Source organism: Natator depressus, chromosome 1 (genome assembly GCF_965152275.1).
Source record: "Natator depressus isolate rNatDep1 chromosome 1, rNatDep2.hap1, whole genome shotgun sequence".
NCBI lineage: Eukaryota > Metazoa > Chordata > Testudines > Cheloniidae > Natator > Natator depressus.
The window spans coordinates 344,918,072-344,935,247 of record NC_134234.1 but is presented as its reverse complement, the minus strand read 5'-3'; the positions used below and the strand labels follow the sequence as shown (position 1 = coordinate 344,935,247).

At 47.7% G+C, this 17,176-nt stretch overlaps 1 protein-coding gene across 1 annotated transcript in view; it reads right to left on the bottom strand.

Moving 5' to 3' along the window:
• Positions 1 to 3,748: 3,748 nt before the first annotated feature.
• LOC141992890 (uncharacterized) overlaps positions 3,749 to 17,176 on the bottom strand; it is a 188,001-nt gene continuing 174,573 nt past the window's right edge. The window contains exons 3-4 of the mRNA XM_074962261.1: positions 4,694 to 4,800; positions 3,749 to 4,069 (exon numbers count right to left, since the gene is read on the bottom strand). Of these exons, the coding sequence (XP_074818362.1) occupies positions 3,749 to 4,069; positions 4,694 to 4,800 (428 nt within the window). The remainder of the gene's footprint in view (positions 4,070 to 4,693; positions 4,801 to 17,176) is intronic.

Genomic DNA, 17,176 nt, shown 5'->3' with positions numbered 1-17,176 from the left:
TTCCAGGGACTGAGGTGAGGCTGACCAGTCTGTAGTTCCCCGGGTTCTCCTTCTTCCCTTTTTCCAATCTTCCAGGACCTCCCCCGGTCGCCACAAGTTTTGAAAGATAATGGCCAGTGGCTCTGCAATCACATCAGCCAACTCCCTCAGCACCCATGGGTGCATTCGATCTGGACTCATGGACTTGTGCATGGTCAGCTTTTCTAAATAGTCCATAACCTCTTCTTCCACCACTCAGGGCTGTTCACCTCCTCCCCATACTGTGTTCCCCAGGACAGCAGTGTGGGAGCTGACCTTGTCTGTGAAGACCGAGGCAAAAAAAACATTGAGTACTTCAGCTTTTTCCACTTCATCTGTCACTAGCTTGCCTCCCCCATTCATGAAGGGTCTCACAATTTCCCGGAACTTTTTCTTGTTGCTAACATACCTGTAGAAACCCTTCTTCTTACCATTCAAATCCTTTGCTAGCTGCAACTCCAGGTGTGTTTTGGCCTTCCTGATTACACCCCTGGATGCTCAAGCAATATTTTTAGACTCCTCCCTACTCATCTGTCCAAGTTTCCACTTCTTGTAAGATTCCTTTTTGTGTTTAAGCTCACCAAAGATTTCACTGTTAAGCCAAGCTGGTTGCCTGCCATATTTGCTATTCTCCACAGCTCTTAAGCCGCTGCAGATGGCGGGTGGGGGTGGAACCCTGCTACTCTTAGCTACTGTAGGTGGTGGGGGTACCCCGGATCTCCCAGCTACCATGGGCACCGGGAGGACCCTGAGACACAGCAGCACTGGGTGCTTCTCTCCCTTTTCCCCATTTTTCACTGTTACTTTTCGTAAAAGTCAGAGACCGATCACAGGCTTCCGTGAGGCTTGTTGATTGCCCATGACCTGTCCCTGAGTTTTACGAAAATTAACCTTGACCAAATCTTAACTTTAATGATCATTAGTCTAGATTATCCTAACTCAAATCATCTGGGAAAAAAATAACCCATAGGAGGCACAAATATGCTTGTTTTGCCAGAGCACCAAAATGCCCAGTTTGAGCTCTGACCACAGGCTGAATTGTAAAGTTCCCTGTTACACTGTGTTACCAGACGTGGCTAGTAACATGTCTTGTTCCAAAATGTTTGCATCCTTGGATCTAAGCATCCATAACAAAGAGCTGGCTAATGTTGTGATCCACTTGAACTGTCCTTATCTGTGAGGATAATACTTCTCCCCAGGAATTACAAGTCTGTCAATTTCCATCTTTTCCATGACTCTGGTACCATTGGAAATCTCAATATACAATTCAAGCATCAAAACCTTGCTTTAAGCCATAGCACCCGTTGGGCTGAAGTCACCAGGTGCACTGAGTGAGCTACTTTCTCTTTCTTGGGAATCACATCTCTCTAACGGGTCAGAAGAAAAGGAGGACTTGTGGCACCTTAGAGACTAACCAATTTATTTGAGCTCACGAAAGCTCATGCTCAAATAAATTGGTTAGTCTCTAAGGTGCCACAGGTACTCCTTTTCTTTTTGCGAATACAGACTAACACGGCTGTTACTCTGTAACAGGTCAGAGTAACCCAACGGTAATGAATTCCTTCAGGTTTGTGAAACAAGGCACAGGGTAGCTTATTTCTCTAATATGGCCTTCCTCAAAGATGAGGATAATAATGGTCCAAAGGAATTACAAGTGTGGATATTTCAAGCTTGTTCATGTGCAGTGTAGTAATACAAATCTCTATATTGAATTGGCATGGGTAAAATTTTGGTACACGAGAATTTAATTCTGCTCAAGTGGAAATACCCACCACGGAGCCAACACCTTCAAAGAAAGGGAGTTAAAGTGCATGGCAAGACTTTAGATGGCTGATCGTTGTTCACTCTGAGATGAGAAGATGTTTATCCCCAAAGTTCCCCCAAAAAACATCAAAACAAAATAAAAAATATCCAGAATGAGCCTCTCCAAGAGTTACTCTCAGGTTAGTGATGTCTTTGGTAGCCATGAATGGTAAGTATCCAGTAGGGTTCAAGAGATACAGGTTAGTGTTTGGCATGAGTAGTCCCAACTATTGGGGTTCATTTCTGACTCTGCCAATCACACCCTGTATGACCGTCACCTGAATGTGCCTCAGTTTCCCCCCATGGCAAACAGGTAGAATTGTAATGTGAAGGGTGGATTGTCTGAAGCTTCCTCTGATCTAAGCATTTCAAAGCACTTCACAAAACACACCTCATGTTTTATATGGCCAAAGAGGTGTATTATTAGAATAGTAGTAACTTTTTACTAGGCTTAGATGTTCCAATATTGAAGATTGGCTTCACTTTAAAAATGCATGTCAAGGTCTCAGGTGTCAGTCCAGTGCTCAGTTCATGAGTCCTAGCCTCTGAAATTGCGGCTCTTTGATTTTCATTCAATGAACCTTTGCATTTCCCCTTTGTATATATTCTCAAGTTGACGGGTAGATGCTGAACCAGTGTAAAGGAGGACAATTCCATCAACTTGAGATTGAAGAAAGGCACTTTACCCAACCTGGGTTAGAAAAACCCTTTCTGCACCTCCACCCACAGTGCTCATATCTAAAATACAGTGTAATCAGTGGGAACCATCAGCCATTGCAGCTCCGTCCAATGAGCAGCCAAGAGAACTGGGTCTTGTGAGAGACTTAAGCTAATAAAGAAAAGGAAAAAGCACGAGACAGACAGAGTTAAAGAGAACTTCTTTCATGGCCAGATTGCTGTGGGATTAATTGCAAGTCTGATCAACCTAGGGCATTCTGCAAGCCCCTTCTCCGACAAAGTTTTTTAGCCAGAATTAGAATGATTTTAAAGGGCAAAACTTACCCTCACCAGGATTTCTTCTAACCTGAACAGCATAAAATGACTTCCCTCAGTTGTAGGGCACAGAATATCATGAAAAACCAAACAGCCCCAAATTCGGAGGTGAGGAATCATGAACAGTTGACTGGAACTTTACATGCATTTGTAAAGTTCATCTCATCCATCATTTCTGAAATGCGGCCGCCAAGGGAGTTTTTTGCAGCGCTGACAACCTCCAAAGCATGGGCAGGGATTGGGGGCGGGGAAAGGAGCAGTCCCTCCCTGCAGTGTCCAGCTCTTGTTGCTTGGTAAGGGCTTTCCCTTTCCCCTTTCCCTGGTTCCTGTCACGCAGACGGAGAGCAGAAGACCAGAAGTGTGAAGCGCAGGCAACATAATGTTGATTGGGATTAATTCAAGGAAGCATATCTATAACTCTGGGTGGGAGAAGAGCCTTTTCCCCAGTTTCCCAGTGTCCCAGTCCCTTATAGGCATCCTCATACCTGTAGTGCATGCCCTTGGTCCCACCTCTTACAATTTCTGGTAAGTGCTGGGTCTGGGGGATTTGCTCCCACATTTTTTGTATCCCAGCGGAGGGGTAAGGAGTGAGGTTGTGCTTCGGTCAGGGACAGGCATTTCTTTGGCCTTTTAGTGTTTCCTATGCCCATTCCCCTCCAGACTGGCTGCTTGACCTTATCTCAGGAGACGAGTATGAGGCAGGACTGTCCTTCAAGTGTACACTCGTATAATACACTCCCACCATACCCAGCTACACTTCAGCTGTATCTCTTCCGCCCGCCTCCACCCGCCTAAATCTGTTTGTGAACACAGTGTCTTTGTGCTTTGTTGACACGTATTGGGAAGAATATAAAAATATGAAAAATTCAAATGAACGAAGAAAACCCAAAATTCTATCTCAGGCATATATATAAGCCAGAATACTACGTTATCATCACGAACACACGAACACTCCTGAGTAGCTGTTGCCAAGGGCAGTGAGATGTGCCACCCTGGTGTTTGCACTGGAGCCTCCAGCATTGATCTGCACCACGCACCAGGCAGCCTCCTCAGGGGCTCTGGGCAGTGCCTCTGGATACATGTGGGGCCAGCGTGCGTGGCGCCGGAGGGAGCTCTTGTCCGTGGAGGTGGTTCTGACATTTGCTTCGTGGATGTTCTCCTGGTCATCTGCCCTGCTTACACCTGGCTGGGAAAAGGGGAGCCTGGGACTCTGCAGGTGATCAGATGGTTCCTGGGGCCGGCTCTCGCTGAAGAGCTGGAGGAGGAAGGGACAGAGAGAGTTTTGTCAGAGCAGGCTTCAGCCAGAGTGAGTGGCTGCACTCTGAGGTGACCAAAAATGTTGTTGTGAGAACCCCTGCCTGAACATACCTCTGCTGGTAATATGGATAGAGCTGGGTCCGTGGATGGTTTACATTAATACAGATTTCCCTGTCGTTGAGACACCAATTACTTATACCAGCCAGAGTTTTCTTTCGGGTAGTACGTTTAGCTGTCTTGCTGGTCATGGGCTCACAGCTGTATTGTCAAAGAGACTCTTATTAAAGAGAGGGAAAAGGAGAAAGGTAAAGACAACTGCACAGTACTTCACTTCGGAAAAAAATTGAATGCACATGAGTTGCTGTCTGGAGAGACTCATGACCATTCGTGGTGTCCTCAGGGCAGAGTGTAAAAAGCACGGCGGAGACCCTAGCTGGTGCTATGTTCTATAATTAGATTTCACCAACCCAGTACCAAGTGTGAACTCCCCAAAGTACTACGGTAGTTTTATAATGGAGTTACAAACAGTCCCCTAAGAGATTCCAGTCTATCATGGCTGCCAGGCAAGCTGGACTGTGTGATAAATGCTGGTGACTTCCAGGAAATATCACAAAATAGTCACGTTACAAGCAGTCCCACACTCACCCAGGTCGATTTGCATCCCAGATCTCCCACCAAAGACAACACTGAGAGTCAATTCTACAGTCAATTCTAACTCAAGTTTATTAGCTAAGAAAAAGGAGGGAGAGTTATTGAGATGTTAAAGCAGATAAAAATGTATGAACAGGTTAGTCACAGTCTATAATTCCTAAAGGTAGCAGAGATTTGGGAAATTGGCAGTTTCCCAAAAGTCTTTTAGAGCTACCCAGAGTAACTCTTCTTCTCATTCGGTTATTCTGCCTGTGAGAATCCAATCTGTCCAGAGATGAAGAATTTTTTCTTGTGTCCATACTTATAGTTTCTTCTCACAGAAAAGAAGCTGACAGGGTCACAACCTCTCTGGGCTCTTTCTCACCAGAAAAGTTGGTGACTCACACTCGTTGAGACAATGTACTTAAAACCGTTTGGCTAAAATCCAAAAAATTCAAAGTGCACCATTAAAATAAAAGAAATTAATCTTCCCTCCCAATTTCCCCTGTAATTAACGTTCCCAGGCTTCCCTGTTGGAGGGTTGTAACAATATCACTCACCTGCGAGAAAATGCTTCAGAGTTCGGGCAAACAGGCTGCTTCCTGCTTCTGTGGTCCAGCTTCTCCCAGTCCGCACAGAGCCCAGGGCCTGGCGCAAAGCAGCTGCCCTCACCCCTTCCCTCATGGAGTCGGACCCCAGCAACAGGGAACCTATTGGAGCAGACCCAAAACTACCACACCCAATTCCAGAAGCTTCTGGATGGGGCGTGCTAAATCTGCCTAGCAACAATGAGATTAGGAAAAAAGGAACTCTAAGGTTAAATAAGCTCTGGTATACATTTACCAGTGGCTCTGGCTTTATTCGCCATTTTTACAGATTACAGTTTAGTTTTTCCCAGAGAACTCTTGACAGACTGTGGTGCAAATTCCATGTCTGTAGTCTTTCAAAAGCCATGGGAATGTTATGGAGCAAAGGGCCGGTTTTGTTCAATATCTTCATAAATGATCTGGAGGATGGTGTGGATTGCACTCTCAGCAAATTTGCGGATGATACTAAACTGGGAGGAGTGGTAGATACGCTGGAGGGGAGGGATAGGATACAGAAGGACCTAGACAAATTGGAGGATTGGGCCAAAAGAAATCTGATGAGGTTCAATAAGGATAAGTGCAGGGTCCTGCACTTAGGATGGAAGAATCCAATGCACCGCTACAGACTAGGGACCGAATGGCTAGGCAGCAGTTCTGCGGAAAAGGACCTAGGGGTGACAGTGGACGAGAAGCTGGATATGAGTCAGCAGTGTGCCCTTGTTGCCAAGAAGGCCAATGGCATTTTGGGATGTATAAGTAGGGGCATAGCGAGCAGATCGAGGGACGTGATCGTTCCCCTCTATTCGACACTGGTGAGGCCTCATCTGGAGTACTGTGTCCAGTTTTGGGCCCCACACTACAAGAAGGATGTGGATAAATTGGAGAGAGTCCAGCGAAGGGCAACAAAAATAATTAGGGGTCTAGAGCACATGACTTATGAGGAGAGGCTGAGGGAGCTGGGATTGTTTAGTCTGCAGAAGAGAAGAATGAGGGGGGATTTGATAGCTGCTTTCAACTACCTGAAAGGGGGTTCCAAAGAGGATGGCTCTAGACTGTTCTCAATGGTAGCAGATGACAGAACGAGGAGTAATGGTCTCAAGTTGCAATGGGGGAGGTTTAGATTGGATATTAGGAAAAACTTTTTCACTAAGAGGGTGGTGAAACACTGGAATGCGTTACCTAAGGAGGTGGTAGAATCTCCTTCCTTAGAGGTTTTTAAGGTCAGGCTTGACAAAGCCCTGGCTGGGATGATTTAACTGGGAATTGGTCCTGCTTCGAGCAGGGGGTTGGACTAGATGACCTTCCGGGGTCCCTTCCAACCCTGATATTCTATGATTCTATGAATAAAGGCTGCTCCCTAAACAAGCTTGTTTGTGCCTCCTATGGGTTTTTTCCCCCCAGATGATTTGAGTTAGGATAATCTAGACTAATAATAATTAAAGTTAAGATTTGGTCCAGGTTAATTTTAATAAAACTCAGGGATAGGTCATGGGGAATCAACAAGGCTCAGGGAAGCCTGTGATCTGTCTCTGACTTTTACTAAAAATAACGGTGAAAAAATGGGGAAAAGGAGGAGAAGCACCCAGTGCTGCTGTGTCTCGGGGTCCTCCAGGTGCTCATGGTAGCGAGGAGATCTGGGGTACCCCCAGCACCAAGAGCGATCTGCAGCAGCTTAAGAGCTGTGGAGAATAGCAAATATGGCAGGCAACCAGCTTGGCTTAACAGTGAAATCTTCGGTGAGCTTAAACACAAAAAGGCTTTGGGAACCCGAATGCTGGCCCAAAGCCAGAGGGTCGCTCTTGTAGGTAGGCAGACCTGAGCAGCTGAAAAGGAGGCCACCCAGGAGTGAGAAGCACCCGAGTCTGACCCACACACTAACGCCTCTGAACCAATAGAGGCAACAGAGACTGGCCGCCTAGATCTCGGGCAGATTAGCCCCGGGAGAGGAAATTTGGGACGGGACCAGGCTGAAGACCCAAGGGACGACAACATTAGGAAGGAGGTGACCGAAATAGATGGGGTCCCCGTGGAAGGGAAAACCCAGGGACCAGGACCCTACTTCGTGATGGAGAAGAATCTCTTATACCACATTGCACCAGTACAGGGGCAGAAGGTACAGCAGATCTTAGTACCTCAAAAACACCAGAATGCTGTATTAAGTCTGGCCCATAGTCTTCTTTTTGGGGGGCATTTGGGGGTAGAGGAGACCCTGGCACAGGTCCTGCGACGATTCTTCTGGCCCGGAGTATATGAAGAAGTGTGGAGGTACTGTGTGTCCTGCCCGGAGTGTCAGCTGCACCGTCCCCATCCCCACTTGAGGGCACCTTTAGTACCCCTTCCCATCATAGAGGTCCCCTTCGAGTGATTAGCCATGGATCTCGTGGGACCCCTGGAGAAGACAGCCCAGGGCCACCAATATATACTTGTCATTCTGGATTATGCTACTCGCGACCCACAAGCCGTCCCCCTGCGGAACATGGCCTCTAAAATGATAGCTAAAGAGTTGGTGGGGATCTTTGCCCGAGTGGGGCTACCAAAGGAGATATTAACAGACCAAGGTACCCCGTATTTATGTCGAAGCTAATGAAGGACCTCTGTACGCTGCTCCATATACAGACCCTGAGAACTTCAGTCTATCATCCGCAGACCGGTGGGCTGGTAGAAAGGTTTCACCGAACCCTCAAAGCAATGATAAAGAAAGTGGTAAGTCGAGACAGGAAGGATTGGGACACCCTACTACCCTACCTTATGTTTGCAATCCGGGAGGTACCTCAGGCCTCAACTGGGTTTTCCCCCTTTGAATTATTATATGGACGCCACCCCCGTGGCATACCAGATATTGCCAAAGAAATCTGGGAAGAGGAACCCAATGAGGGGAGAAATATAATTGACCATGTATTGCAGATGCGAGAACGGATAGCCCCGGTCACCCCTATTGTACGGGAACATTTGGAAAAGGCGCAGGAGGCCCAGCAAACCCATTACAATCGCCAGGCAAAAGTCCGACAGTTCCAAGCAGGGGATCGGGTGATGGTGTTGGTACCCACAGCAGAAAGCAAGCTTTTGGCCCAATGGCAGGGGCCCTATGAGGTGGTTGAACCCATGGGAAAGTAACCTACAAGGTGTGGCAGCCAGGACGCCGGAAACAAGAACAAATTTATCACATTAACCTCTTAAAGCCTTGGCACCAACGAGAGGCGTGGGTAGTGGCCCAAGAGACCCCGATCCAGGGAAATAATATGCAGGAGCAGATCAGGATATCCACTGATCTGACACCAAACCAGAAGGAGGCGGGAACTGAGATGATCCACCGAAACCAGGTCGTGTTTTCAACCAAACCAGGCCGGACCACCAAAGCATATCACCACATTATCACAGACCCTGGGGCAAAGGTAACTTTAAAGCCCTATTGGGTCCCAGCAGCAAAAAGGGAGACGATTAAGGCAGAGGTAAAAAGGATGTTGGAGCTGGGAGTCATCGAAGAGTCCCACAGTCAGTGGTCAAGCCCGATTGTGTTGGTGCCCAAACCCGATGGCACCACGAGGTTTTGTAATGACTTTCGCTGGCTGAATGAGATATCCAAATTGGATGCATACCCCATACCCCGTATCGATGAGTTAGCTGACCGCCTGGGCAATGCCCAATTTTTGACCACCCTTGATTTAACAAAGGGATACTGGCAGATTCCCCTTGCCAAAGATTGTTGTTCACTGGCATCGTACAATCCCCCAGCCAAAGGGTGAGTTTCAGACGTAAGGTCCTGACAAGAAACACGCTGGAGGCAAGGGAATGTTTCCCATGAATTTCGAAGGGAATTGGGTCTGACCCACTGGGAATGCGGGTGGTGAGAATGCAGAAAAGTGGCTCCCTCCTTTCTGACAGGGTGAGAATGAACTGCCCGATGTCCCTGACCACGACCAGCATGGATTGAAAGGAACAAACTGGATTCCTTTCATGACACCCACTTGTGCTAGTAGTGGTAATTTAGAGACTACACCTGAGAGATAAATTACTCTCTAAGGTGCCACAAGGACTCCTCGTTGTTTTGCTGCTGCAGACTAACACGGCTACTACTCTGAAATCTGCCACTTGTGCTCCTGATGCCGCTCAGAGTCACCCGGACATTCATTCCCATTGTAGCACCAATGAATTCAATGGCATGGCACGAGGAACGCAGTTGGCCCGTACCATTTGAAGATGAAAGAAAGATGAAGAGTGCAACGTGCATGTCACGGCCTCTCAGGCTCAGAGTAACCTAATAATCGCAATCCCAGAGGAAAACAGCTGCATCCAAAGGAGGATTTTGCAAGGCAATGAAGCTTGTTTGGTAACTAATTAGTACCGCCTCCACAAATGGCATCGCAGATCCTCCAGGCAGTGCTAGGAACTGTATAAAAGCACTCACCGCTCAGGGATTTTCTAAAATCTTCTGTGGACTTCATCTCCTCGGTGAACTGGGTAAGTCCAATTCAACTCAATTGATTTAAACTCTAGAGATGTAACTTTAGAAAGTCATTTAGCCATTTTTCACTTCGGTGGATTAGGAAGCAACTTTCCCAGGTTAGTCCAGAAAGGACCAATTCAGTGGTCTTTTACTTTTTTCTCAAGCAGCTGTTACTCCTCTCTCTTGGAGACAGGAGAATGGATTAAGCTGACAAGTGATGAGATCCAGTGTAGCAATTCTTGCGTTCTTCTCAGGAGAAATACCCATTGAAGGTGCTTCTCCTCAGATGATGTAAATTAGTGTCGCTCCATGAAAGTCATTGGACCTGGACCCCAGCTGAGGAGCTTGTCCTTTGTGATTTGTTTGGAGAAAAGTAAAGTTTTCTCTTTATGGTTGACTCACAAGCTTTGGGAAATCAGAGAACTACACTGTGATACCAGGTTTCAGAGTAGCAGCCGTGTTAGTCTGTATTTGCAAAAAGAAAAGGAGTACTTGTGGCACCTTAGAGACTAACATATTGATCTGAGCCTGAGCTTTCGTGAGCTACATCCGATGAAGTGAGCTGTCGCTTACGAAAGCTTACGCTCAAATCAATTTGTTAGTCTCTAAGGTGCCACAAGTACTCCTTTTCTTTTTACTGTGATACCAGAGTCCAGTGGTTTGCATACACAGGTTAAATCCTCAAACGACAAGAAATGATTACCGTGATCCCAGCCCTGTTCTCTTTGAGTAATGTCTAAAACGGACACAGAATCCCAGGGGTCCAGCATAGAAATCGTGAGCCTTCTTCTCGTCGGTGTTTTTCAGACAAAGCCAAAGGGGGTTGAAGAGGCCAGTTGGGAGGGAAGTTTCATGAGAGTGGACAAGAGGTGTAGAAAGAGGATATAGGAAGAAATACATGGCCATGAAGACAGGGACTTAGTCCATTCTTCCTTTCTCTCTTCGGCCACAAGAGCTTCGAAGCCTTTCTTCCACCAGCCCTTGTACCTTCTCTTTATTCTAGTCCCTGGTGTGTCTTTCAGGTTTACCTCCATCCCACAAAGATGACTTTCTCCGGCCTGTGCAATCCAGAATGCGGGGTGGCCCGGCCCAGTCCAGTCACTGGCAGCTACAACGTGCCGTGCGTTAGGCAGTGCCCTGACTCCGAAGTGCTGATCAGACCCTCACCGGTTGTCGTGACCCTCCCGGGACCAATTCTCAGCACTTTCCCTCAGCACACTGGAGTGGGAGCCGTAGGAGCACCTGTGGTCGGACCCGGTTTCAGGGGCTCATTCGATTCGGGGGGATTGTACGGCTCTGGAGGCCAGTACGGAGGATTGTCTGGTTTAGGGGGATATGGTGGTTATGGGGGATTAGGCGGTTCCCTGGGCGGTTATGGTTCCGGGGGAATATGTGGTTCTGGGGTATCTCGCCATAGGTACCTCAGTGGAAGCTGTGGGCCATGTTAAACCCAGCAGGAAGATCCGTGGATGAAGGAAGAACCAGGAATTGAACAGCAAGAAACAGATTCACCCCTGACCTTTTGGGCATGGCTTTCAGAAGTGCTGTGCAAACTTGGCTCCAGTTGAGCTCAGTGGGAGCTGTGTATGCTCAGCGCCTGGGTCTGACAGCCATGCTGCATTTCTAATGTTACGCTTTATGATTCCTTCTGCCAAGGCTTTGCCAGCCAAGTGCTGATTCTCGCTTTCCCATGTGGACTCATTCTGAATAACACGCAGGCTGTTTACACTAATTCCGCAGTTTAAGGGAAATAGGGGCCTTAAAACAGGCATCAGTTACATTTATTATCATTTTAAGTCCCTTGAGCGTGGAAAAAAGTGACCTTGCTGTGAAGCAGAATTAGACCCCATCTGTTCTATCCTTTCCATCAATACGTATCCTTAGATTGTCGCTTTGACCTTCTCTGCGGCAGACATTTATTTGAGAAGTTGAGCAGTCCTCTTCTTCTGTATTCCATTGTCTCACTTCCCACTGACTGAGGGAATAAAAGTCACTTAAAATGGTTGCGAAGGGGACATGTTTGTCCACCTCTGCAGCTGCAACAACAAAAAAGCACATCTTGTGTGAAAAACGTCCCATTGAGGTGGGTGATCGGTCACAGCCTTTCTTGAAAAACTGAAATTATGTTCTTTCTGCTCTCGTATTTTTCCTGTACCTGTATATTACAAATGTCACTCGCATTAAAAACTCTGATGCATCATAATATCCGTCTTCTGGTTCTCCTTGTTCATCCCTCCTTCTTTAAACATTGCCCTGGACACAATTCATCCCTGAAGAGCCAGCAGCATCAGGCACTTCTCAAGAGATGACTTTTTGAAGCCCTGGAGCGATAGGAGAATTCACCCTTTGAAGTAGTTTACAGCATTCTGTTGGGTTTCCGTACTGGGGTGGAGTTCCCCCTTGCCTTACCTGTTTTAACAAAGTAATGTTAATGCAACCTCGTGAGAGGTGTAAATTCAAACAGCTCTCCTCCTTGACACCAACTTTACACTCACTTTGCAATGCTGGAGATGAGCTGACAAGATTTAGGGCAATGGGGCAAAAACAGTTCAGCTTCACATTGAGGTGTTGGATGTCATTGCACCAAGAAAACTCAGTTCAATTCATCTTCTTCTGACTCTCTGCCCACATGTGTTCATCTACTGGCCAACAGAGACTCCCACTCCTTGGTGAAATGACAGGACCAAAAGTTGATTTCACAAGGATTTTGCAAACACAACTGGCTGCCTCACTTCTACCCACCTCAGTTCTACCCTGATAGAAAAACAAAACTACACCAAAGTCACCTACAGGAGTTGTGAAAGAGAACGGAGGAGATAATTAAGGAATCAATTTCCAGACACCTAGAGATAAGAAGGTGATAAGTAACAGCATGGATATATGAAAAACAAGATCTGTGAAAACAACCTAATCGATTTCTTTTACAGATTGAAAAGTTTCGTGGATAGTGGGCAAGCAGTAGATGTGATCTATCTGAATTTTTCATAAGGCTTTTGATACCCTCTTGCCTGACCTTCTCATCAACAAACGAGGAAAATACATCTTAGATGGGGCTAGGATAAAGTGGGTGCATAACTGGTTGAAAACCATTCCCAGAGAGTATTTAGCAGGGGTCCACACTCCAACTGGAAGGGCACATCAAGTTGCATCCCACGGGGATCAGTTCTGGGTCCGATTCTGTTCAATATCTTCATCAATGATTTAGATCATAGCACAGAGAGTACACTTATAAAGTTTGCAGATGATACCGAGCTGGGAGGAGTCTCAAGTGCTGTGGAGGATAGCAAGAGGCCCACCTCAACCCACGAGCCCTCCGAGGAGCTCCCTGGAGCATGCAACCCTGCTCCACTGGACACTCGCATGGTTCACTGCTCCCGAAGGAACAGCCCAGCCCACCTTACCAGCTCCACCTGACATCACGGCACCGCTTCCCACACAGCCCTTAGGCATGTTCAGAGTGAAAACAAGCAGAGTTTATTTAACAAAGAGAGTCAAATGGTAGCAAATAGGAATACTGGAAACCAATGGTTACATATCAGATAAAAGCAGAACTTGCATTGTAAAACCTGGACCTATGTAACTAACGCTCACCCAGAGCCCTTTCAATGTCCTGCAGCCAGGCCTAGCTGTGCTCTGTTTTTCATGAGGGAAGCTACGCTATCAGCTTGTGTGCTCGATGAAGGATGCCAGGGGGAGGGATAAACTCTGCCCCCCAGGGATGCTCCAACGCTCCATGGTCTTTACTCATAAACAGAGTGCTGCCCTGCTGGTTGTTGGGTTTTTTTCCCGTGTGCCTCTTCCTTGGTGATTTCACAAGCTCTTGATTAGCATTCGGCTCCGTCTGTGGACAGGCCTCCTTTCTGAAGCGGAAAATACCCAATAAACACAGGACCAGCTTGAGTGCGACAAAGGCAGGTCTCCTCCCTCCTGACTGACAGGAGCAAGTTCATCCCTTTTTCTGACCTGCCTTAACTCCCAGACATTAAGTGTTAGGATATAGATATTCAGGCCTGTCTGTAAAGGCCTATACTCTAGGAATTTAGGTGTGTTCTTATCACTTGGCTGGTTCGAGATATAAAAGAAAGAATCAAAATCAGTGTCTGCCAGTGTAAGGTCCTTCTCTTACTGTGACAGTCCAAGGCCCTGTGCTTAGGCTAAGGCCTTTGGCTAAGCAGCAGAGGCAGCCATAAGCTGGGAAGCGACCGGTCACATCCTCACATTCCAAACTAGTCACATCGAAATAAGGTGCACTTGGGCTATTAGGAATACAGTCCTGTCCTGATAATGCCTATCGCCTCCAGAGAACGGGAAGTGCTAGAAGATGTAAAAGGAAACTTAGTTTGATAGCATCCTGTCTGGCAAGAACTCACTTATCAATAGCTGGGATGTGAAATCCTCATTTCTGTGTTTGTTCTATCACTGTAGTCCCCATTTCCCCATTGTTTGTCGGTACAATGTCTCTCTGGTTCTGTGATTGTTCCTGTCTGCTGTACAATAAATTTTGCTGGGTGTAAACTAATTAAGGTGGTGGGATATAATTGGTTACATAATCATGTTCCAATATGTTAGGATTGGTTAGTTAAATTTCAGGAAAATGATTGGTTAAGGTATAGCTAAGGAGAACTCAAGTTGTACTATATAGTCTGCAGTCAATCAGGAAGTGGGTGGGTGGGTGGGTGTGTGTGGGGGAAATGGGAACAGGGAATGGGGGTGGGGAAATTGGAATCATGGTTAACTAAAGGGGAACAGGGACACAGGTAAGCCTCTGTGGTGTCAGAGCTGGAAAGGGGGACACTAAGGAAGGAAACTGGAATCATGCTGGCTGGAAGTTCACCCCAATAAACATTGAATTGTTTGCACCTTTGGACTTCGGGTATTGTTGCTCTCTGTTCATGCGAGAAGGACCAGGGAAGTAAGTGGGTGAAGGAATAAGCCCCCTAACATTAAGCACAAGATTTCTAGAACAGATAGATCATTATCTGTGTTATTATCAGATAATTAAACATAATCTGTCCATATGCTTTACAACGATTGTGATGACCAGCGGGCTCCTGGCTCTGGGCAGAGCCCAAACATGCCACGCTTTGTAAACTTAACCTGTATGCGTCCGACCCAGGGTATCCCTGTAAAACGCCAGCAACTCTGTGCCTCTTTGCAGTGCTTTGAAAGGGCCAGCGTTTCCTGCTTTGGGCGTGGATTTTAACCCGCCCTGACCTCAGGGCTATCTAGGGGATTCTCTGCCCTGCTCTCCCTGACCAAATCCAAGGTTTCTTCACCAGCACAACAAATTAAATTTTCTGCCCTCTCCCTTTCAGAGGAAGTTTTAATCTGTTCATATGCATGGTTTGCACCGTTCCTCTACTGCTGGGCTTCCTTACGTCATGCGTGACGGCATTCACCCCTTCAATGCCCTCAAACGGTCCTCACTATAATCCTGCCTTGTGTTTTCCCTCACTGGGGTCAGCACTAACATCAAATCAGCCGTGTCAAATGACCTTTCTCCAGTACGCCCATCACACCAAACGCGCTGAGTTCCCTAACTTTTTCCAAGGGTCTGTCTCACTCACTTCCTCATTACCTGTAAATTGGGTATTATTGCTCTCTGTTCATGCGAGAAGAACCAGGGAAGTAAGAGGGTGAAGGAATAAGCCCCCTAACACTAACATTGGACCAATGTCGTCTCAAAGGGCTGCCTAGATCTGGTTTGCTGATGGGTCAAGGGGAGGGATGGCGGAGACCGAGAGGAAGCAGTGCTCTTTTTTGTCAGGATCTGTCCATCCAGGAGCAGCCAAGAAAAGGACGTCTTGTGCGACAATGCAGCTGACGGAGCCCAGCAAAGAGCAGAGGAGAGAGGAAAACCACACATTCTTGAGGAAGGAGGAGGTGGTTGTGGGACGGGATTTGACATAAACTTTGACCAGCCATAGGGCATGCTGCACAAAACATTCCTGCCAGAACAGCATGCTGTGTAAAGTGTAACAGATTTCTGCATGGGTGGGTTCCATATCCGGGGAATGAGGCGGAGGAGTCTTCCTATGATTGTGAGGCCCTGAACCTCTGTGAAGTTGAAGCAACCGTGGTGATTGACACCAAGGGGGCGCCTTCATTTTCCAATTAAAATGTTTTAAAAATACCAAATGCAAAACTTCATTTGAATGAAAATGAAACAGCCCCAAGTTGTGTGGCTTTCAGTTATGACGTGATTAACAGAACGCCATGAGAGCCTGGCCTCCATTTTGTTAAAGTGACTGTGTTACTCAGTGCAGAGGTGTCGAATCCCAACAACCGTTTATTAATATTCTAAGACTAGAACCCTTTGTGTGTGTGAAACACCCGTGAGTGTTTGTGAGGGGCTTTGAACTCTGGAGTTCTGAGGTCGCTGAAGGACTTCCAGCCTTCACACCCTGCCTCTCTCTGTTTGATCGGCCTAGAAACAGAGACACGTTGAGAAGAAGGTCACCCGGAATCGGTTGCAGGAACAGAAATACAACCCTACCACAGGCAGGGCGGTAACCAGGGAGGGGCAAATGGGTCAGCCGCCGAGGGCGTAGAGCTACTGGGGTGCAAAAATGGGGCAAGTGTATTGGCCTCCGCCCCCCCCCCCCCCGCCCAACCCGCACAGGATTGGACCCAACAGCCTCCAGATGGAGCCCAGGGGACTCCTAGCCCCCCGTGCCCACAGGATGGCAGGCCCAGGGCCCCAGGCAATTGCAAGCTCCCCGGCACTAGGATGCTAACGGGGCGGCTGGCAGGCCGGGTGCTGAGCGCTGTTTGGCTCCTAGTGAGCGTGCTCATTGCTCAGTAACATCTGCTGATGCTGCTGTGCTGGCTGGTGATTAAAATGGTTAAGGGGGGCAAATTGGGGGGATGGGCAGGGTCTGAGCTGGGGGCGGTAACTGACTGCACGGGGCAGGGGGATCACACTTCTGGAGGCAGGGACAGAAGGGGGCCAAGGAGGAGCGGGGTGGAGCCAGGGTTGAGCTCAGGGGTGAGGGGCTGCTAGAGAGTGGCCGAGGAGAAAGCCCGGCACAGGGTGTGTTTTAGTTAGAACCCAGCAGGGATAAATCACGCCCGGCTCCCTCCTTTAGCTGTGCGTTCCTGTGACTGGGACCTGCCCTTCCTTCTTCCTGCCCCAGCCTGATTCAATCCTTGTTACAGAGAACAGGGTAAGGAGTCTCCCTGTGACTCACTAAGATCACGCTCCATTACCTGGCCAGCAAGGTGCTCTCACATGCCAGGGAGCGGACACCTACAGCACAGCCTGGCCCACGATGCTGGGCACACCCGGGCTTCTCTTTTCAAAGGCCTCTAATTCTGGGCTCGGGACAATTTTCACTTGTGCCAAGTCAGCTAAAAATACCGGCCATTGACTGTCCAGGTGAAGAGACCGGTGGGTGCAGAGCTGCACTGGGGCTGCTGGGGGGGTATCCACTGGCAAAGACGC